The 23,394-nt window shown below is 52.1% G+C and overlaps 1 protein-coding gene across 2 annotated transcripts in view; it reads left to right on the plus strand.

The window, feature by feature from the left end:
- The first annotated feature begins 950 nt into the window (after positions 1 to 950).
- The window catches only part of LOC127567941 (pancreatic alpha-amylase-like), a 30,205-nt gene continuing 7,761 nt past the window's right edge, over positions 951 to 23,394 (plus strand). Inside the window, exons 1-6 of one of the 2 annotated variants that reach the window (XM_052011167.1) lie at positions 951 to 1,024; positions 15,247 to 15,393; positions 18,102 to 18,299; positions 20,344 to 20,574; positions 22,133 to 22,266; positions 22,478 to 22,600. In XM_052011167.1, the coding sequence (XP_051867127.1) occupies positions 15,367 to 15,393; positions 18,102 to 18,299; positions 20,344 to 20,574; positions 22,133 to 22,266; positions 22,478 to 22,600 (713 nt within the window). In that variant the 5' untranslated portion in view covers positions 951 to 1,024; positions 15,247 to 15,366. Of the gene's footprint in view, positions 1,025 to 1,252; positions 1,421 to 15,246; positions 15,394 to 18,101; positions 18,300 to 20,343; positions 20,575 to 22,132; positions 22,267 to 22,477; positions 22,601 to 23,394 lie in introns of those variants that run through there. The other variant, XM_052011166.1, reaches the window with a different exon arrangement.

Genomic DNA, 23,394 nt, shown 5'->3' on the forward strand with positions numbered 1-23,394 from the left:
GAGGGACCCAGGGGTACAGGTCCATAGTTCCCTGAAAGTGGTGACACAGGTAGACAGGGTGCTGAAGAAGGTAAATAGGTTTATTATTGTCACCTGTACCGAAGTGCAGTGAAAAACTTTGTTCTGCATGTCATCCTCACAGATCATTTCATCACATCAGTACAGTGGGGTAACGATCACAACAGAAGCTATGAGCAGATCTGCAGAGAGCAGCTTGCAACGAGTCACAATGCTTCCGGCACCATCTTGCCATAGACATATGGCGCGCTGGCCTTCATCGGTCAGGGCACTGAGTACAGGAGTTGGGACATCATGTTACAGCTGTACAAGATGTTGGTGAGACCCCACCTGGAGTGTTGGGTGCAGTTCTGGTTGCCCAGCTACAGGAAGGATGTCGTTAATCTGGAGAGGGGGCAGCAAAGATTCACCAGGATGTTACCGGGACCAGAGGGCTCGAGTTATGAGGAGAGACCGGACAGGCTGGGACTGTTTCCCTGGAGCAAAGGAGGCTGAGGGGTGACATGATAGAGGTACATAATATTATAATGTAGATAGCCAGACATTCCCATTGAAGGGGTATGTCAAGCCAGAGGGCAGAGGTTTAAGGTGAGAGGGAGAAGGTTTAAAGGGGATCTGAGTTTTTCCACACAGAGTAGCTGGCGTCTGGAACGAGCTGCCAGAGGAGGTGGTGGAGGCAGGAACAGGAACAACATTTAAGAGGCATCTGGACAGGTACCTGAATGAGCAGGTCACAGAGGGAGGTGCAATTAATGCAGGTGTGGGATTAGTGTAGATTTGCATGGTGGAGACACACGCATAGACCTGGTGCACTGAAGGACCTGTTTCTTGCTGTACAATCCTATAGCTCGAACACCCGAGGGCACGGGGCACAGTTCCAATCTCCTGTGTCCTGTTGTGTCGTTATTGGGTGTGTGGAGCTTGGTCAGTTACGGAGATCGGCAAAACTCCCCGTCCTTTGCTTGCTGTGTTAGTGCGGGAGATGTGAACCTCTCCGGAGCCTGAGGTGCACGTTTGTTGATTTTGTTTTCTGCGTTACTGATTAATCTGCAACCTTCTGTCACTGCCAGCGCTCGGTGGGACCGTGTCTGTTGTTGTTCCGCTGTGTCCGTCCTTATCATGGTTTTGCATGTGCCGTTTGATCACCTGGACAATTCCATCCACAATTAACACTGTGTAAACTGCAGCTCGGAATAAGTAGGCGGGTTGGTCACCCGGGGCAAATGTGTGCGAGATGTGGGCTGCGGTTCTGCTGGCCTGTCTCTCCGGCTGCTGGGCTCAGTACGACCCCCACACCGAGCCCAAGAGGACATCCATTGTGCACTTGTTTGAGTGGCGCTGGGCTGATGTGGCAGCTGAGTGCGAGCGCTATTTGGCTCCCCATGGATTTGGCGCAGTTCAGGTAGGTACAAGTGTCCCGTCCTGGTTTGGCCTGTCCTCCCTGACATTGTCCCGGGCTAGTGGAGCGTTGGCTAAAGTGACGGAATCATACATCATGGAAACAGGCCCTTTGGCCCATTGTCTCTGTGCCGACCATCACCCACCCATCTACACCGACCCCAGACCCCAGCATGTGGTCCGTACCTTCTCTGCCTTGGTGATTCAAGTGCTCGTCCAGGTACTTGTTCGATGTTATGAGAGTCTCTGCCTCCCCCCCCCCCCCTCAGGAAGTGCGTTCCAGATTTTCCAGATTCCAAACCCCCACCCCCCCCCCCCCCCCCCGGACAACTTTTTTTTTACACAGAGTGGTGGGTGGTTGGAACGGGCAGCCAGAGGAGGTGGTGGAAATAGATAGGATAGCAACATTGAACAGGCATTTATAGAGTCAGAGTCACACATCACAGAAACAGGCCCTTCGGCCCAACTGGTCCATACCGACCAAGATGCTCCATCCAAGCTCATCCCATTTGCCTGCATTTGGCCCATAACCTTCTAAACCTTTCCAATCAATGGACCTGTCCAAGTGTCTTTCAAATGTTGTTAATGTGCCTGCCTCACCCACTTCCTCTGGCAGCTCGTTCCACATACACACCACCCTTTGTGTAAAATAGTTGCCCCTCATGTTCCTCTTAAGTCTTTCCCCTCTCATCTTAAACTTATGATGAAGGCCAGCACGCCAAAACCCCCTGTCTACTTGTGACTTGACTTTCAGGGACCATGAATCTAAACTGATGTGCAGGGATCTGTCTGGGACCCCTGCGCTTGGTGATTTTTATAAATGACTTGGATGAGGATGTGGAAGGGTGGGTTAGTAAGTTTGCAGATGTTAAAGGTTGGTGGTGTTGTGGATAGTGTAGAAGGTTGCTGTAGGACATTGATAGGATGCAGAGCTGGGCTGAGAAGTGGCAGATGGAGTTCATTCCGGAGAAGTGTGAAGTGATACACTTTGGAAGATCAAATTTGAAGGCAGAATACAAGGTTAATGGCAGGACTCTTAGCAGTGTGGTGGAACAGAGGGATCCTGGGGTCCTCAAGGTTGCCGCACAGGTTGATAGGGTTGTTAAGAACTGTGTTCAGTTCTGGTCGCCTCATTATCGGAAGGATGTGGAAGCTTTAGAGAGGGTTCAGACGAGATTTACCAGGTTGCTGCCTAGCTTGGAGAGGATAGGTTGAGTAAGCTAGGGCTTTTCTCTTTGGAGAGGAGGATGATGAGAGGTGACTTGATAGAGGTGTACAAGATGCTAAGAGGCATAGATCGAGTGGACAGTCAGAGACTTTCTCCCAGGGTGACAATGGCTAACACGAGGGGGCATAATTTTAAGGTGTTTGGAGGAAGGTATAAGGGATATGTCAGAGGTAAGTTTTTTACACAGAGTGGTGGGTGTGTGGAACGCACTGCCGGCAGAGGTTGTGGGGACAGATACATTAAGGACATTTAAGAGACTCTTTGATAGACACATGAATGATAGAGAAATGGAGGGCTATGTGGGAGGGAAGGGTTAGATAGATCTTAGAGCAGGATAAAATGTCGGCACAACATCATGGGCCGAAGGGCCTGTACTGTGCTGTAGTGTTTTATTTAAAAAACACTTGGACAGGTACACGGATTCGAAAGGTTTAGAAGGTTATGGGCCAAATGCTGGCAAATGAGACGAGCTTGGATGGGGCATCTTGGACAGCACGAACCAGTTGGGCTGAAGGGCCTGTTTCCATGCTGTGTGACTTCTGTGTACAGGAATGGTATCATGGTTGGCACAGACAGGGTGTGCCAAAGGGCCAGTCACCATCCTGTACTGTTCGATGTTCTGTGTCCACCCAGGGATAATCCTTGCGGTCACAGGATGAACAGGCAAATTCCACGTTCGCAATATGACCCAGTGTGATATGGAGACTGGAACTGTGCACGGTGCTCCCAGTGTGATATGGTGACTGGAACTGTGCACGGTGCTCCCGGTGTGATATGGTGACTGGAACTGTGCACGGTGCTCCCAGTGTGATATGGTGACTGGAACTGTGCACGGTGCTCCCGGTGTGATATGGTGACTGGAACTGTGCACGGTGCTCCCAGTGTGATATGGTGACTGGAACTGTGCACGGTGCTCCCGGTGTGATAAGGAGACCGGAACTGTGCACGGTGCTCCCAGTGTGATATGGTGACTGGAACTGTGCACGGTGCTCCCGGTGTGATAAGGAGACCGGAACTGTGCATGGTGCTCCCAGTGTGATATGGTGACTGGAACTGTGCACGGTGCTCCCGGTGTGATATGGTGACTGGAACTGTGCACGGTGCTCCCGGTGTGATATGGTGACTGGAACTGTGCACGGTGCTCCCGGTGTGATAAGGAGACCGGAACTGTGCATGGTGCTCCCAGTGTGATATGGTGACTGGAACTGTGCACGGTGCTCCCGGTGTGATATGGTGACTGGAACTGTGCACGGTGCTCCCGGTGTGATATGGTGACTGGAACTGTGCACGGTGCTCCCGGTGTGATATGGTGACTGGAACTGTGCACGGTGCTCCCGGTGTGATAAGGAGACCGGAACTGTGCACGGTGCTCCCAGTGTGATATGGTGACTGGAACTATTCAGTAAGAGAGAGCTACAGCGAGTGGGTAGTGAAATGAAGCAGTTTTGTTTGGAGGATCTGTGAGGTTTGTGGCTGCGGTTCGGAGGGATGCATTGGGAGGTGGTGATGGTTCCTGAGGGATTGACACCATGAGCTGAGCGGCGATAACTGTGAGTGACTTTCGTCGTGTAAACTCCCTCCACTTCCTGCTTGTTTTGTAATGCTTGGTGCGTGAAGGAAAGTTTGTCGCCATCGTGGACGTTCGTGAGGCCCAAGCTCGAGTGAGTGTGAAGGCCTCTCCTGAACTCTGAGACCAGGGTAGGAATATCGTAAATGTGGCACATTCCTAGTGTTCCTGGGGTTATGCAGGGCCGCAGGGAGCTGGGAAGGACAATGGAGCAGTGGAGCTGGGGAAGAGGAGAAGGCAGCTGCCCTCTGGGTTAGAGGAAGCCCTGCAGGACAGCTGCCCCCCGCAGGGGGAGATTTACCCCCCTGTCGATGTCCTGTGTCCAGGGCACACCTTGTCTGGATGGAGGATGGCCCTTCGTGAACGTGCAAGCCTTTGCCCAGCGTGATGCACATGCGTTTATCTCGAGAGGTGTTCACCCTCTCGAGTTCTGTTGACCACGGCGAGTGCATCATCCGGCCGAGTGCTCAGATCTTGTGCTGATCAGCTGGCGGGAGTATTTGCAGACATACTTAACCTCTTCCTGCTTCAATCTCAGGCCCCCGCCTGTTTTAAGAAGACCACTATCATCCCGGTACCAAAGGAAAAGTAAGGTAACGTGCCTCAATGACTACCGACCAGTGGCTCTGACATCCACCATCATGAAGTGCTTTGAGAGGTTGGTCATGGCATGCATCAGCTCCAGCCTCCCAGACAACCTCGACCCACTGCAATTTGCCTATCGCCAAAACAGGTCTACTGCAGACACCATCTCCCTGGCCCTACACTCATCGACACTACCATAGTGGGCCGTATCTCAAACAGCGATGAGTCGGAGTACAGGAAGGAGATAGAGAGCTTAGTGGAATGGTGTCATGACAACAACCTTTCCCTCAATGTCAACAAAACAAAAGAGCTGGTCATTGACTTCAGGAAAGGGGGCGGTGTACATGCACCTGTCTACATCAATGGTGCTGAGGTCGAGAGGGTTGAGAGCTTCAAGTTCCTGGGTGTGAACATCACCAACAGCCTATCCTGGTCAAATCACATAGATGCCACGGCCAAGAAAGCCCACCAGTGCCTCTACTTCCTCAGGAGGCTAAAGAAATTTGGTTTGTCCCCTTTGACTCTCACCAACTTTTACCGATGCACCATAGAAAGCATCCTATCTGGATGTATCACGGCTTGGTACGGCAACTGCTCTGTCCAGGACCGCAAGAAACTGCTGAGAGTTGTGGACACAGCCTAGTGCGTCACAGACACCAGCCTCCCCTCCTTGGACTCTGTCTTTACCTCTCGTTGTCTTGGTGAAGCAGCCAGCATTATCAAAGACCCCACCCACCTGGGACATTCTCTCTTCTCTCCTCTTCCATCAGGTAGAAGATACAGGAGCCTGAGGGCACGTACCACCAGGCTTAAGGACAGCTTCTGCCCCACTGTGATAAGACTATTGAATGGTTCCCTTATACAATGAGATGGACTCTGACCTCACAATCTACCTTGTTGTGACCTTGCACCTTATTGCACTGCACTTTCTCTGTAGCTGTGACACTTTACTCTGTACTGTTATTGTTTTTACCTGTACTACATCAATGCACTCTGTACTAACCCAATGTAACTGCACTGTGTAATGAATTGACCTGTACGATCGGTATGCAAGACAAGTTTTTCACTGTACCTCGGCACAAGTGACAATAATAAACCAATACCAATGTAATCAAAGACCCCACTCACCCCGGACATTCTCTCTTCTCCCCCCTCCCATTGGGCAGAAGATACAAAAGCCTGAAAGCACGTACCACCAGGCTCAAGGACAGTTTTTATCTGTTATAAGACTATTGAATGGTCCCCTAGTACAATATGGACTCTTGACCTCGCAATCCACTACATAATGGAAGAGCTCCTTATTGTCTACCTGCACTGCACTTTCTCTGTAACTGCAACACTTTATTCTGCCATTTCCCGCAGCTCTGCTCTCACCCCCACACCTCCCAGACCCAACAGGGATAGGGTCCCCCTTGCCCTCACATTTCATCCCACCAGCCTACCTATCCAACACATCATTCTCCGCCACTTCCGCCATCTCCAACGGGACCCCACCACCAAACATATCTTCCCCTCCCCACTCCTTTCAGCCTTTTACAGGGACCGCTCTCCGTGACTCCCGAGTCACTCCTCCCCCCCCCCCACCACCCATCTCACTCCCACCCCAGGAACTTTCCACTGCCCCCACCATAGTTGCAACACCTGCCCCCACACCACCTCCATCCAGGGATCCAAACAGTCCTTTCAGGTGAGACAGAGATTCACCTGCACCTCCATGCAGAGGAGATTTACTAGGATGCTGACTGGATTGGAGAGCATGTCTTATGAGGATAGGTTGAGTGAGCTGGGGCTTTTCTCTTTGGAGAGGAGGAGGATGAGAGGTGACTTGATAGAGGTGCACAAGATAAGAGGCATAGATTGAGTGGACAGTCAGAGACTTTTTCCCAGGGTGACAATGGCTAACATGAGGGGACATAATTTTAAGGTGATTGGAGGAAGGTATAAGGGGGATGTCAGGGGTAAGTTTTTTTTACACAGAGAGTGGTGGGTGCGTGTAACACACTGCCAGCAGAGGTTGTGGGGGCAGATACATTAGGGACATTTAAGAGTACTCTATAGGCCCCCCAGTAGCAGTAGGGATACTGAGGAGCAGATTGGGAGGCAGTTTTTGCAAAGATGTGAAAATAACAGGGTTATTATAATGGGAGACTTCAACTTTCCAAATATTGATTGGCACCTACTTAGTGCCAAAGGTTTAGACAGGGCGGGGTTTGTTAAGTGTGTCCAGGATGGATTCCTGACACAGTATGTTGACAGGCCGACTAGAGGGAATGCCATATTAGATCTAGTTTTAGGTAATGAACCGGGACAGGTGACAGATCTATCGGTGGGTGAGCACTTGGGGGACAGTGACTGTTGCTCCATAACCTTTAGAGTTGTCATGGACAGGGATAGGAGCAAAGAGGACGGGAAGATATTTAGTTGGGGAAAGGTGAATTATGAGGCTATAAGGCGAGAACTTGGGAGTGTAAATTGATGACATTTTTGAAGGGAAATGTACTATGAAGATGTGGTTGATGTTCAGGGATCTTTTGCAGGATGTTAGGGATAAATTTGTCCCGGTGAGGCAGAGGAGGAATGGCAGAGTGAAGGAACCGTGGGTGACGAGAGAGGTGGAACAACTAGTTAGGAAGAAGAAGGCAGCATACATAAGGTGTAAGCAGCAAGGATCAGATAGGACTTGTGAGGAATATAGAGTAGCAAGGAAGGAACTTAAGAAAGGGCTGAGGAGAGCGACAACATAGAACATAGAAAACCTACAGCACAATTCAGGCCCTTCGGCCCACAAAGCTGTGCCGAACGTCCCTACCCTAGAAATTACTAGGCTTACCCATGGCCCTCTATTTTACTCAGCTCCATGTACCTATCTAACAGTCTCTTAAAAGACCCTATCGTATCTGCCTCCACCACCATTGCTGGCAGCCCATTCCACACACTCACCACTCTCTGAGTAAAAAACTTACCCCTGACATCTCCTCTATATCTACTCCCCAGCACCTTAAACCTATGTCCTCTTGTGGCCACCAATTCAGCCCTGGGGAAAAGCCTCTGACTATCTACCCTGTCAATACCTTTCATCATGTTATACACCTCTATCAGGTCCCCCCTCATCCTCCGTTTCTCTAAGGAAAAAAGGCCAAGTTCCCTCAACCTGCTTTCATAAGGCATGCTCCGCATTCCAGGCAGCATCCTTGTAAATCTCCTCTGCACCCTCTCTATGGCTTCCACATCTTTCCTGTAGTGAGGCAACCAGAACTGAGCACAATACTCCAAGTGGGGTCTGACCAGGGTCCTATATAGCTGCAACAATACCTCATGGCTCCTAAATTCAATTCCCCGATTGATGAAGGACAATACACCATATGCCTTCTTAACCACAGAGTCAACCTGCACAGCCGCTTTGAGCGTCCTATGGACTTGGACCCCAAGATCTCTCTGATCCTCCACACTGCCGAGAGTCCTACCATTGACTATATTCCGCCAACATACTTGACCTACCAAAATGAACCACTTCACACTTATCTGGGTGGAACTGCATCTGCCACTTCTCAGCCCAACTCTGCATCCTATCTATATCCCTGTGTAACCTCTGACAGCCCTCCAAACTATCGACAACACCCCCAACCTTTGTGTCATCCGCAAACTTACTGACTCCCCCCTCCACTTCCTCATCCAGGTCGTATATAAAAATCACAAAGAGTAAGGGTCCCAGTACAGATCCCTGAGGTACACCACTGGTCACCAACCTCCACACAGAATACGACCCCTCAACAACCACTCTTTGCCTTCTGTGGGCCAGCCAGTTCTGGATCCACACTGTGATGCCCCCTTGGATCCCATGTCTCCTCACCTTCTCCATAAGCCTCGCATGGGGTACCTTATCAAACACCTTGCTGAAATCCATATACACTACATCTACTGCTCTCCCTTCATCGATGTGCTTAGTCACATCCTCAAGAAATTCAATCAGGCTCGTAAGGCAGGACCTGCCCTTGACAAAGCCATGCTGACTATTCCTAATCATATTATACCTCTCCAAATGTTCATAAATCCTGCCTCTCAGGATCTTCTCCATCAGCTTACCAACATCTGAGGTGAGACTCACTGGTCTATAATTCCCTGGTCTATCCCTACTCCCCTTCTTGAATAAGGGAAAACATCTGCAACCCTCCAATCTTCTGGAACCTCTCCCGTCTCCATTGATGATGCAAAGATCATCGTCAGAGGATCCGCAATCTCTTCCCTCACCGCCCACAGCAGCCTGGGGTACATCTCATCCGGTCCTGGTGACTTATCTAACTTGATGCTTTCCAAAAGTTTCAGCACCACCTCTTTTCTAATATCTACATGCTCAAGCTTTTCAGGCCGCTGCAAGTCCCCACTACAATCCCCCAGATCTTTTTCCATGGTGAATACTGATGTAAAGTATTCATTAAGTACCTCCGTTATTTCTTCCGGATCCATACACACTTTCCCACTGCTGCACTTGATAGGCCCTATCCTTTCACATCTCATCCTCTTACTCTTCACATACTTGTAGGATGCCTTGGGGTTTTTCTTAATCCTGCCCGCCAAGGCCTTCTCATGTCCCCTTCTGGCTCTCCTAATCTCTTTCTTAAGTTCCTTCCTTTTAGCCTTGTACTCCTCCAGATCTCTAACATTACCGAGCTCTCTGTACCTTTTGTAAGCTTTTCTTTTCCTTTTGACTAGATTTATTACAGCCTTTGTACACCACGGTTCCTGTATCCTATCGTGACTCCCCTGTCTCATCGGAACATGTCTATGCAGAGCTTCACATAAATATCCCCTGAATATTTGCCACATTTCTTCTGTATTTTTCCCAGAGAACATCTGTTCCCAATTTAATCTTCCAGTTACCTGCCTGAGAGCCTCATAATTCCCGTTACTCCAAGTAAACACCTTTCTATCCTGTCTGTTCCTATCCCTCTCCAGTGCTAATGGATAGGAGATAGAATTATGATCGCTACCAGCAAAATGTTCACCCACTGAGAGATCTGACGCCTGACCAGGTTCATTACCCAATATCAAATCAAGCACAGCCTCTCCTCTTGTAGGCCTATCTACATACTGTGTCAAGAACCCTTCCTGAACACACCTAACAAACTCCACCCCATCTAAACCCCTCAATGTCTGGAGATGCCAATCGATGTTTGGGAAATTAAAATCTGTTATTCTCACACCTTTCTAAGATCTGCTTCCCTATCTGCTCCTCAATAACCCTGTCACTATTGGGCAGCCTATAAAAAACACCCAGCACTGTTATTGACCCCTTCCTGTTCCTAACCTCCACCCACAGAGACTCCATAGACAATCCCTCCACAATGTCCACCTTTTCCACAGCCGTGACACTGTCTCTGATCAACAGTGCCACTCCCCCACCTCTCTTGCCTCCCCCCTGTCCTTCCTGAAACATCTAAAACCTGGCACTTGAAGCAACCATTCCAGCCCCGGAGCCATCCAAGTCTCCGTAATGGCCACCACATCATAGCTCCAAGTATCGATCCAAGCTCTAAGCTCATCTGCCTTGTTCACAATACTCTTTGCGTTAAAATAGACACATCTCAAGCCTTCTCTATCACCTGCCCACGGAACCCACTCCTAGCCTCCTCCACTCGACAGCCAAACACCTCCTCCCCAGTCTCTCCAGTACGGATATCACCCCCCAACAATTCTAGTTTAAACTCTCTCCAGTAGCCTTAGCAAACCTCCCAGCCTGTATGTTGGTCCCCCGGGACATGAAAAGGCTTTGGCGAGTAGGGTTAAGGAGAATCCCAAGGCTTTTTTCTCGTACGTGAAGAGCAGAAGGATGGCTAGAGTAAAGGTAGGTCCGATTAAAGACAAAGATGGGAGGATGTGCCTGGAAGCTGTGGAAGTGGGTGAGGTTCTCAATGAATACTTCTCTACAGTATTCACCAAGGAGAGGGGTCTTGATGACGCTGAGGACAGTGTTGGTGAGGGTAATGTTCTAGAGTATGTAGATATCAAGATAGAGGATGTGTTGGAGTTGTTAGAAAATATTAGGACAGATAAGTCCCCGGGGCCTGATGGAATATTCCCCAGGCTGCTTCGTGAGGCGAGGGAGGAGACTGTTGAACCGTTGGTTAGGATCTTTGAGTCCCTGTTGTCCATGGGGATGGTAGCGGAGGATTGGAGGGTGGTGAATGTTGTCCCCTTATTCAAAAAAGGTAGTTGGGATAGTCTAGGGAATTACAGACCAGTGACCCTTATGTCTGCGGTGGGTAAGCTATTAGAAAGGATTCTAAGAGATAGGATCTATGATCATTTAGAGAATCATGGACTGATTAGGGACAGCCAGCATGGCTTTGTGAAGGGAAGATCTTGCCTCACAAACCTGATAGGGTTCTTTGAGGAGGTGACCAGGAATATTGATGAGGGTAGTGCAGTGGATGTGATCTACATGGATTTTAGTAAGGCGTTTGCCAAGGTTCTGCATGGTAGGCTTCTTCAGAGGGTCAGAGGGCAAGGGATCTAGGGAGGCTTGGCAGTGTGGATTCAGAATTGGCTTGCCTGTAGAAAGCAGAGGGTTGTGGTGGAGGGAGTGCATTCAGATTGGAGGGCTGTGACTAGTGGTGTCCCACAGGGATCGGTTCTGGGACCTCTACTTTTTGTGATATTTATTAATGACTTAGATGAGGGGATGGAAGGGTGGGTTAGCAAGTTTGCAGATGACACCAAGATCGGTGGTGTTGTGGATAGTGTGGAGGGCTGTCGAAGCTTGCAGAGGGATATTGATAGGATGCAGAACTGGGCTGAGAAGTGGCAGATGGAGTTCAATCTGGAGAAGTGTGAGGCGGTACACTTTGGAAGGACGAACTCCAAGGCGGAATACAAGGTAAATGGCAGGATTCTGGGCAGTGTGGAGGAGCAGAGGGATCTGGGGGTTCATATCCACAGATCACTGAAAGTCACCTCACGGGTAGTTCAACAAGCTTATGGGATGTTAGCTTTCATAAGTTGTGGGATCAAGTTTAAGAGCTGCGAAGTGATGATGCAGCTTTACAAAACTCTGGTTAGGCCACACTTAGAGTACTGTGTCCATTTCTGGTCACCTCATTATAGGAAGGATGTGGAGGAGATTTACCAGGATGCTGCCTGGATTGGAGAGTATGGATTATGAGGAAAGACTAAAGGAACTAGGGCTTTACTCATTGGAGAGGAGGAGGATGAGGGGAGACATGATAGAGGTGTACAAGATATTGAGAGGAATAGATAGAGTGGACAGCCAGCACCTCTTTCCCAGGGCACCAATGCTCAAAACAAGAGGACATGGCTTTAAGGTAATGGGTGGGAAGTTCAATGGCGATGTCAGAGGAAGGTTTTTCACCCAGAGAGTGGTTGGGGCATGGAATGCGCTGCCTGGGGTGGTGGTGGAGGCTGATACAATGGACAAGTTCAAGAGATTGTTAGATAAGCATATGGAGGAATTTAAGATAGAGGGATATGTGGGAGGAAGGGGTTAGATAGTCTTAGGTGTGGTTTGAAGGTCGGCACAACATGGTGGGCCGAAGGGCCTGTATTGTGCTGTATTGTTCTATGGTTCAATGGTTCTATGACATGCAAAACAAAGATTTTCACTGTACCTCAGTACATGTGTCAATAATAAACCAATTCACCAATTCTGATCTCCACATCACACATTTTTATTTCGAAAAGTCACTTCATTACACGGATAAATTTCAATAGTCCTATTTCTACAACACATTTGATATCCATTCACAAACAAACTTTAAATCAGTATATGATCATCCTTATTAAGAACGCACTCGAGTCCCTGTGGTGCCCAGCAGTTTTGCGAAGGCCCCCAGTGTACCTGTGGATACTGCCTGCTCTTTCTCCAGGGATACCTGGACACAGACATAACCCCAGGAGAGAGGACGGCAGTCAACTCGGGCACCTCGACTGCCCACCGCTTGGACCCATGAATGGCCACCTTGGCCCAGGAGTGGACTGACCCGGAGAGCCCCTGACCGACCATCCCCCCACCTCCGCACTGGGTGACCAGAACCTGAGGACCAGCCCCTTCGGGTACTCAAAGAGAGGCTGTATCCTCTGACACTCCATATACATATGATACACTTAGGAATCTGTTACATGGTATTGCACCATGCAACACTTTCCGCCCCACTCCATGGAGGGGAGATTGGTTCCCATGATGTGATGATCCAGATAGGATGCTTTCTATGGGGCATTGATAAAAGTTGGTGAGTGTCAAAGGGGACATGCCAAATGTCTTTAGCCTCCTGAGGAAGTAGAGGCACTGTTGAGCTTTCTTGGCCGTGGTATCAACGTGGTTGGACCAGGACAGGCTGTTGGTGATGTTCACTTGAAGCTGTCAACCCTCTCGACCTCAGCACCGTTGGTGTAGACAGGTGCATGTACACTGCCCCCTTTCCTGAAGTCAATGACCAGCTCTTTTGTTTTGTTGACATTGAGGGAAAGGTTGTTGTTGTGACACCATTCCACGAAGCTCTCTATCTCCTTCCTGTACTCCAACTCATTGTTATTTAAGTGCGTACTACGGTGATGTCATCTGCAAACTTGTAGATGGAGTTAGAGCAGAATCTGGCCACACAGTCATGAGTGTATAGGGAGTAGAGTAGAGGGCTGAGGACGCAGCCTTGTGGGGCACCAGTGTTGAGAATAATCGTGCTGGAGGTATTGCTGCCTATCCTCACTGATCGCGGTCTGTTGGTCAGGAAGTCAAGGATCCAGTTCCAGAGGGAGGTGTTGAGTCCTAGGTCTTGGAGTTTGGTGACAAGCTTGCTTGGGATTATTGTATTGAAGGCAGAGCTGTAGTCAACAAACAATAGTCTAATGTAGGTGTCTTTACTGTCCAGATGCTCCAGCGCTGAGTGTAGGGCCAGGGAGATGGCATCTGCTGTAGACCTGTTTCAGCGATAGGTGAATTGCAGTGGGTCCAGGTTGTCTGGGAGGCTGGAGCTGATGTGTGCCATGACCAACCTCTCAAAGCACTTCATGATGTTGGATGTCAGAGCCACTGGTCGGTAGTCATTGAGGCATGCTACCTTGCTTTTCTTTGGTACCAGGATGATAGTTGTCTTCTTAAAACAGGAGGGAACCTGAGATTGAGGCAGGGAGACGTTGAATATGTCTGCAAATACTTCTGCCAGCTGATCAGCACAAGATCTGAGCACGCGGCCCAGGACACCATCTGGGCCATGTGCTTTCCTCGTGTTCACTCTCCGGAAGACCGATCTTCGGTCCTCGACGGTGACCATGAGTTCAGTTGCATTGGAGGCTGTCAGGGTGGGTGGTGACAATCCCCTTCCCTTCTGTTCAAAACACGCATAGAATGCGTTAAGTTCATCAGGAAAGGATACGCTGTTGTTAACTATGTAGCTTGACTTCGTTTTGTAGCCTGTTATAGCATGTAAGCTTTCCAGAGGTCATATCTTGATTTCTTGTACAGGTCAGGATCACCAGATTTGTGTGCAGCAGTCCTCGGCTTCAGTAGGGAGTGGATCTCCCGGTTCATCCATGGTTTCCTGTTTGGGAACACCTGTATTGTCCTCTTTGGTACACAGTCCTCCACACACTTGCTGATAAAGTCTGTGATGGTGGTGACATACGCATCAAGGCCGGCAGCTGAGTCTTTGAACGTGGACCAGTCCACTGTCTCAAAGCAGTCATGTAGGAGCTCATCTGTTTCCTCAGACCAGCACTGCATGACTCTCCGTACCGGATCCTCCCGTTTCGGTTTCTGTTTGTTTGCAGGGAGAAGCAGCACAGCCTGGTGGTCTGACTTACCAAACTGAGGACGAGGGGTGGCTCGGAAGGCATCTTTGATGGTTGTATAGCAGTGGTCAAGGGTGTTTGTGCTCCTGGTGGGACAGGAGATGTGCTGGTAGTATCTTGGGGTGTGGGGACTGGAGAGGGTTACAGAGGGGTGTAGGGGCAGGTGGGAGTTACGGAGATGGGAATGGGTGTAGGGGCCCAAGGGGGTCACAAAGACAGGGAGGGGTGTAGGGGCCTGAGGGGGTCACGGAGATGGGGAAGAGTGTAGGGGCTGAAGAGGGTCACAGAGATGGGGAGGGGTGTAATCCAGTCTGGTTTGACTAACTCTGTGTTCCTTAGTAAGGGCAGGCATGGTAGTGTAGCGGTTAGCGTAACACTATTACAGCGCCAGTGACCCGGGTTCAATTCCGGCCGCTGTCTGTAAGGAGTTTGTATGTTCTCCCCGTGTCTGCGTGGGTTTCCTCCGGGTGCTCCGGTTTCCTCCCACATTCCAAAGACGTACAGGTTAGGAAGTTGTGGGCATGCTATGTTGGCACCGGAAGCGTGGCGACACTTGCGGGCTGCCCCCAGAACACTCTACGCAAAAGATGCATTTCACTGTGTGTTTCGATGTACATGTGACTAATAAAGAAACCTTATCTTATCTTATCAGATTTCTCCGCCCAATGAACACATCGTCCTGAACCAACCCTGGAGACCCTGGTGGGAGCGATACCAGCCGATCAGCTACAAGCTCTGCTCCAGGTCTGGTACGGAGGAGGAATTCCGGGACATGGTGACCAGGTGTAACAATGTCGGTGTAAGTTGTCCACAGGGCTCTGCCGTTTCCAACCGGAGAAATCTCTGGAAATCACTCACCCTGGGGGATGGGATCCGTGGACAGTGGGAGCAGGGACAACCTGTCTCAGCCCCGGGTGGATCCTCATTACAGACACCGAAAATGCTGGAAGGTTCCGACAAAATCCTGGTCCCGAGACGTGAACAGTTTCTCTCTTCTCAGTTGCTGCCCGACCTGCTGAGTATTTCCAGCATTCTCTGCTTTTGTTTCAGGTTTTCATCATCTGCAGCTCCCAGTGCAGGCTGACACAGTGCTCCCAGTGCAGGCTGACACAGTGCTCCCAGTGTAGTCAGGTACAGAACTTTCCTGTGCAACCTGACACAGTGCTCCCAGTGCAGTCTGACACACTGCTCCCAGTGCAGTCTGACACACTGCTCCCAGTGCAGGCTGACACACTGCTCCCAGTGCAGGCTGACACAGTGCTCCCAGTGTAGACTGACACACTGCTCCCAGTGCAGTCTGACACAGTGCTCCCAGTGTAGTCAGGTACAGAACTTTCCAGTGCAACCTGACACAGTGCTCCCAGTGCAGTCTGACACACTGCTCCCAGTGCAGACTGACACAGTGCTTCCAGTGTGGTCTGACACACTGCTCCCAGTGGGATCAAGCACAGTGTGAGCCACCAGCATCTCTCCTATCCCTTTGTGATGCCTGGTTTATTATTTTTGAATGGCTGTGTTATTGAGTCATAACATTCACTGTCCAGTGGAGCTAATTCCCTGCCCTGCTGTTCCTCTGACCTGTGCTGTCACTGACCTTCCTGGACATCTCTGCCCAGCCCCTTTAATCCCAATCTACCTGGTCAGTTCCCTGCTTTTGAATCCTGCCGTACAGCTGTTCAGCCAGGTGAGGACTCGTTCTGTAGTTTAGGAAAGCTCAGTGCCTCATGTTGTCACTGACTCGGGTGTGCCCGGTGTGACACTGACCTCCCTCTGTGCTGCTAACATCTCTGACGTTTAGTTCAGTGAGGGAGTGTCTCCATCATACACCCTGCACTGGACATCCCCTGTGACTGAGCGCACATATGGTGGGAGGGATCGGGGTTGGGAGTGCAGGTGGGTCTGTGAGGCGAGGGGACATGTATCCGGTCAGTGGGTGCAAGGTGTGGTTACCTGCATCTCCCCATTGCCGGTCACTTCAGCTCCCCCTCCCACACTATCACTGATATGTCAGTCCTCGGCCTCCTCCACTGCCGGGAGAATTCCAAGCGCAAACTGGAGGAACAGCACCTCATTTTCCGTCGTGGGACCTCGCAGCCTGACGGCATGAACATTGAATTCTCCCACTTTAGGTAACCCCCACCCCCCTTCCCCACACCCCCCCACACCCCCCCACCCCCCCCCACCCCCCACACCCCCCCACCCCCCCCACCCCCCACACCCCGCCCACTCCCCCCCCACCAGGCTTCTTCCCTTTCCCAGCCTCTTTTTCCTCTACGTTTTTTTACCTCTCGCCCCTTACCTTTGACCCATCCCCTGGTGGGTCTGCTCCCCCCTCCTCCCCGCATCTGACTGTGGATTTTTTACACTAACATCTTGTTTCTGCAGTTTTCTTCACTGTTGTATAGTTTACATGGAAGTTACGTTCTGTGTGTTGCCTGTACCTACATGCCTGTACCTTGTGCACAGGACAGTAAACTTTGCCTGACTTGCATCCTGTTGCTGAGGTGGGGTTAAGGGTGTGCAGGTTGGTTCAAGAACCGAATGGTTGAAGGGAAGTCGCTGCTTCTGAACCTGGTGGTGTGGGACTTCAGGCTTCTGTACCTCCTGCCCGATGGGAGCTGTGAGACGATGGCACGGCCCAGATGGTGGGGATCTTCGATGGTGGATGTTGCCTTCTTGAGGCAGCGCCTCCTGTCGATGCTGTCAGTGGTGGGGAGGGCTGTGTTCATGATGGAAACGGTCTGTGCGGACCACCACCCACCCATTGACACCAACCCTACACTGATCCCATTTTATTCCCCCGACATTCCCATCAACTGCCCCCAGACTCTACCCCTCACCCACACACTGGGGACAATTTACAGCAGCCAATTAACCCACCGACCCGCACGTCTCTGGGATGTGGGAGGAAACTGGAGCACCCGGGGGAAACGCCCGCAGTCACAGGGAGAACGTGCAAACTCCACACAGACAGTGCCGGAGGTCGGGATCGAACCTGGGTCTCTGGAGCCATGAGGCAGCAGGACTATCCGCTGCACCATCCATGTCCTTCCCAGGGTGAACTTCAGAAGCACCCAAAGAAATCACCCACCACTCTCTGTGTAAAAGACTTGCCCCACACATCTCCTTCGAAGATTCCCCCTCTCACCTTAAATACATGCCCTCTGGTACTTGACATATTGATCCCGGGGAAAAGATACCCACTGTCTACTCTATCTGTGCCTCTCATAATCTTATACACCACTATCAGGTCTCCCCTCAGCCTCTGCCACTCCAGAGAAAACAACCCAAGTTTGTCCAACCTCTCCTTACAGCTCATACCCTCTAATCCAGGCAGCATCCTGGTGAAGCTCCTCTGCACCCTCTCCAAAGCCCCTGCACCCGTCCTGTGACAGGGCAACTGGAACTGCCCACATATCGGCCGCACTTCCCATCAGACACTGGAGATGACCTGTTGTGGAGAGGCACCGTAAGAATGCAGGCATCTGCCTCGTTCCCCGTCCCCAGGTGCGGATCTACGCGGACGTGGTCATCAACCACATGTGTGGGGCATCGGGCGGATCAGGGAACCACTCATCCTGTGGGACCTACTTCAACGCCGGGGCCGAGGACTTCCCAGGAGTTCCCTACTCTTCCTGGGATTTCAACGACGGCAAGTGTCACACTGCGAGTGGGAACATCGAGAACTACAATGACGTCAACCAGGTGAGGATAGCTGGTGATGCACCCTCCGCCCCCCCCCACACAACCTCCCCCTCACCCCTCCTACACCTCTCCCCTCCAACAAACCCCTCTGTACACCCTCCGCCCCCCTACACAACCTCCCCCTCACCCCTCCTACACCTCTCCCCTCCAACAAACCCCTCTGTACACCCTCCGCCCCCCTACACAACCTCCCCCTCACCCCTCCTACACCTCTCCCCTCCAACAAACCCCTCTGTACACCCTCCACCCCCTACACAACCTCCCCCTCACCCCTCCTACACCTCTCCCCTCCAACAAACCTCTCTGTACACCCTCCGCCCCCCTACACAACCTCCCCCTCACTCCTCCTACACCTCTCCCCTCCACCAAACCCCTCTGTACACCCTCCGCCCCCCTACACAACCTCCCCCTCACCCCTCCTACACCTCTCCCCTCCACCAAACCCCTCTGTACACCCTCCACACCCCCGACACAACCTCCCCCTCACCCCTCCTACACCTCTCCCCTCCACCAAACCCCTCTGTACACCACACCCCCGACACAACCTCCACCCTCCACACCCTCCCGACACACCCCCACTACACCCAACTGGTACACCCTCCCCCGACCATACCCCACCCCTGCACCCCACTGGTACACCCTCCACCTCCCCGCCACACCCTCCCCTCTCACTCCCCAACACCTGTCCCCTGCAAACCCCTCTGTACAGCCTCCACCCCCCGCAACAGCCTCTCCCCCACCTCCCCCACACTCCCCACCCCTACACTCCACCCCTACATCACAACCCTACACCCCACTGGTACACCCTGTCCACCGCTACAACCCATGTCTACACCCTCCCAGCCCTACACCCCTTCCACACACCAGTGGAACAGCATCCCCTATACACTCCAGTGGGGTGTAGGGGTGGGGAGTGTGTAGGCGTTGTGTTCCAGTGTTGTGTGGGAAGGGTGTAGGGCCCAACCTACAACACCACCCCCACACACCACTGGAACACCATACCCGACACCCAACCCACCCATACACCCCACCCCTACTCCCTACTGAACACCCTACCTATCCATACAACCCCCTCCACACAACACCGGAACACCCTCTTTTATACCCCTCCCCTCACCTAAACCCTCCCACAACTTCCCCACCCCCTACACCCTGTTAGTGTAACCAACACTGGGCCCTACACCCTCCCCGTCTCTGTAACCCCCTCCGGCCCCCACACCCGTCCCTGTCTCTGTAACCCCCTCCGGCCCCTCATCCCTCCCTGCCTCTGTAACCCCCTCTCATCCCCTCTGACCTTCCCTGCCTCTGTGACCCCCTCACATCCCCTCTGACCCTCCCTCTGTGACCCCCTGACGTCCCCTCTGACCTTCCCTGCCTCTGTGACCCCCTCACATCCCCTCTGACCCTCCCTGTCTCTGTAACCCCCTCCGGCCCCTCATCCCTCCCTGTCTCTGTAACCCCCTCACATCTCCTCTGACCCTCCCTCTGTGACCCCCTGACATCCACTCTGACCCTCCCTGCCTCTGTGACCCCCTCACATCCCCCTGACCCTTCCTGCCCCTGTAACCCCCTCACATCTCCTCTGACCCTCCCTCTGTGACCTCCTGACATCCCCTCTGACCCTCCCTGCCTCTGTGACCTCCTGACATCCCCTCTGACCCTCCCTGCCTCTGTGACCTCCTGACATCCCCTCTGACCCTCCCTGCCTCTGTGACCCCCTCACATCCCCCTGACCCTTCCTGCCCCTGTAACCCCCTCACGTCTCCTCTGACCCTCCCTCTGTGACCCCCTGACATCCCCTCTGACCCTCCCTGCCTCTGTGACCCCCTCACATCCCCTCTGACTTTCCCTGCCTACATCCCCTCTAAGACACTCTGTAATCCTGTGTCAGTGACGAAACCTTCCTCCTGCTGTCCTGATGTGGGTCAGCGGGGAGTTTCCCCAGAGCCCCCATTGCCCCCCCCAGACCCCCCGTTGTCCTCATGGGGGGCAGCACAGCTCAAGGTGGAGGGAGGTGGGAATTGAACCCTTGTTGCCCCCACAGGTCCGGGACTGCCGCCTGGTCAGCCTGCTGGACCTGGCGCTGCAGAAGGAGTACGTGCGGGGGAAGATCGCCGAGTACCTGAACCACCTCCTGGCGCTGGGCGTGGCTGGCTTCCGTGTGGACGCCTGCAAACACATGTGGCCCGGAGACATGGCCGCCATCTTCAGTCAGCTGACCACCCTCAACACTCGCTGGTTCAGCCCAGGCACCAAACCTTTCATCTACCAGGAGGTGAGTGTCACTGAGGCACACCATACAGGGACAGGCCCTTCGGCCCATCAAGTCTGTGTTGATCATCCAGAACCCATCCACACCAACCCCGTTCCCCAGCACTTGGTCTGTACCTTCTCTGCCTTGGTGATTCAAGTGCTCATCTGGGTACTCGTCACAGTGTCATAGAGTCACGCAGAACCAGGCCCTTCGGACCAACTCATTCTTGACAACCAAAATTCCCATCCAAGCCAGTCCCATTTGCCCGCCTTTGGCCCATATCCCTCTAAACCCTTCCTATCCACGTTGTTAATGTACCTGCCTCACCCACTTCCTCTGGCAGCTCGTTCCATATACGGACCACCCTCTGGGTGAACAAGTTACCCCTCAGGTCCCCTATTAAATCTCTCCCCTCTCACCTTGAACCTGTGCCCTCTAGTTTCAGACACCCCTACCCTGGGAAAAAGACTGAGTGCATTCACCCTATCGGTAAATTAAATACATTTGGTAAATTGGTTTATTACTGTCATGTGTACCGAGGAACAGTGAGAAACCTGTTCTGCATGCTATCCATACAGATCATTTCATCACATCAGTGCAGTGAGGTAGTACAGGGTAAAACAATAACAGAATGCAGAATAAAGTGTCACAGCTACAGAGAAAGTGCAGTGCAGGCAGACAATAAGGTGCAAGGTCATATCAGGAGTCCATCTTATTGTACAGGGGGACCATTCAATAGTCTTATAACAGTGGGATAGAAGCTGTCCTTGAGCCTGGTGGTACGTGCTTTCAGGCTTTTGTATCTTATGCCTGATGAGAGAGGGGAGAAGAGAGAATGACCCGGGTGGGTGGGGTCTTTGATTATGCCGGCTGCTTCACCAAGGCAGCAAGAAGTGTAGACAGAGTCCATGGAGGGGAGGCTGGTGTCCGTGATGCGCTGAGCTGTGTCCACAATTCCCTCCGGTTCCTTGCAGTCCCAGGCAGAGCAGTTGCTATACCAAGCTGTGATACATCCAGATAGGATGCTTTCTATGGTGCATTGATATAAGTTGGTGAGAATCAAAGGGGACATGCAGAATTTCTTTAGCCTCCTGAGGAAGTAGAGGTGCTGGTGAGCTTTCTTGGCCGTGGCGCCACGTAGATGGACCGGGACAGGCTACTGGTGCCCCTCATGAGTTTATACACCTCTGTGAGATCTAAGGTTAACTGTCGTGAGAGCCTCTGCCTCCCGCACCCCCTTAGGCAGTGCGTTCCAGATTCCCACCCCCCTGTGGGGTAAAATGTCCTTCCTCAGCTCTCCTCCAAACCTTGCACACCGGTGCCCTTGGGATGTGGACACTTCGGTGGGAGCACAGGTTGCCCGCGATCTGCCTCATCAATGACCCTCGTGATTTGGTTTACCCCTGGCAGGTTCCCCCTCTATTCTGGGGAGAACAAACTGCTCTCTCTGAGGGACTGACGCCTCCGGTCCGGGCAGCACCCTGCTGACCGCACCCTGCACTCCCTCCGGTACTGAGGCTGCCCTGAGCCAGCACCGACCCCCTGCTCCATCACCGGAACTCTCTGCTTTCTCCAACAGGTTATTGATCTGGGGGGAGAGCCCATCAAATCCTCGCAGTATTTCAGGCTGGGACGAGTCACCGAGTTCAAGTACGGGGCCAAATTAGGCACAGTGGTTCGCCGGTGGAACGGTGAGAAAATGGCTTACCTCAGGTAAGGATAGTTCAGCTCCAATCACATGGGCCCTCCCTGAGTACCACCCCTCCCACAGTGTGACCCTCCCTCAGTACCACCCCTGTCTCAGTGCACGGTGAGGAGAACACATTTTCCTGACGTCTCCCGGTGAAGATTCCTCCGCCATACCTCAGGGATCTGTCTCGGCCCCCATCCCCCTGACGATTCTTCCCCCTCTCTCTCTCTGCAGGAACTGGGGTGAGGGCTGGGCTTTCATGCCCTCAGACCGGGCACTGGTGTTTGTGGATAATCACGACAACCAGCGAGGCCAGGGTGCTGGAGGGGCGTCCATCCTCACCTTCTGGGACCCCAGGTACTGTGCATAGTCCATGGCTGTTCCGCGCCGGCCTCCCCACCTCCTTCTTGACCCTCCCTCAGGCTCAGAACAAACTTCTGCAGCTGCTGGAAGTCTGGCACAAAGTCAGGGAATGCTGGGAACACCCAACAGGTCAGTCAGTGTCTATGGCGGGAGCTCCTGGTTGGTGACCGTTTGTCCACACTCGTTGCCTCTGACCTGCTGAGTGTTTCCAGCATTCCCCTCTTCATTGCCCTTTATCCAAGGTCTGTTCACCACCAGCACTCCCTGTGGGAGTGAGCTCATCCTTCTCACCGCTCTCCAGAGTTTCTGCAAAACTTCAGGCTGATCAACTAGGGCAGGTCGACGTGAGGAACGAGGATGTGCTGGAACTATTGAAAGACATTAGGATAGATAAGTCACCGGAGCCAGACAGGATATATCCAAGGTTATTACGGGAAGCGAGGGAAGAGATTGCTGCACCTTTAGCGATGATCTCTGCATCCTCACTGGCCACAGGAGTAGAGCCAGATGATTGGAGGGTGGCAAATGTTGTTCCTTTGTTTAAGAAAGGGAGTAGGGATAACCCTGGGAATTATAGACCAGTGAGTCTTACTTCAGTGGTGGGCAAATTACTGGAGAAGATTCTGAAAGACAGAATTTATGGGCATTTGGAGAAGCAGAGGCTGATTAGGGACAGTCAGCATGGTTTTGTGAGGGGTGGGACGTGCCTCCTGAGCCTGATTGAATTCTTGAAGGATGTGACAAAACACATTGATGAAGGTAGAGCAGTGGATGTGGTGTACATGGAT

This window comes from Pristis pectinata, chromosome 3, assembly GCF_009764475.1.
Source record: "Pristis pectinata isolate sPriPec2 chromosome 3, sPriPec2.1.pri, whole genome shotgun sequence".
NCBI lineage: Eukaryota > Metazoa > Chordata > Chondrichthyes > Rhinopristiformes > Pristidae > Pristis > Pristis pectinata.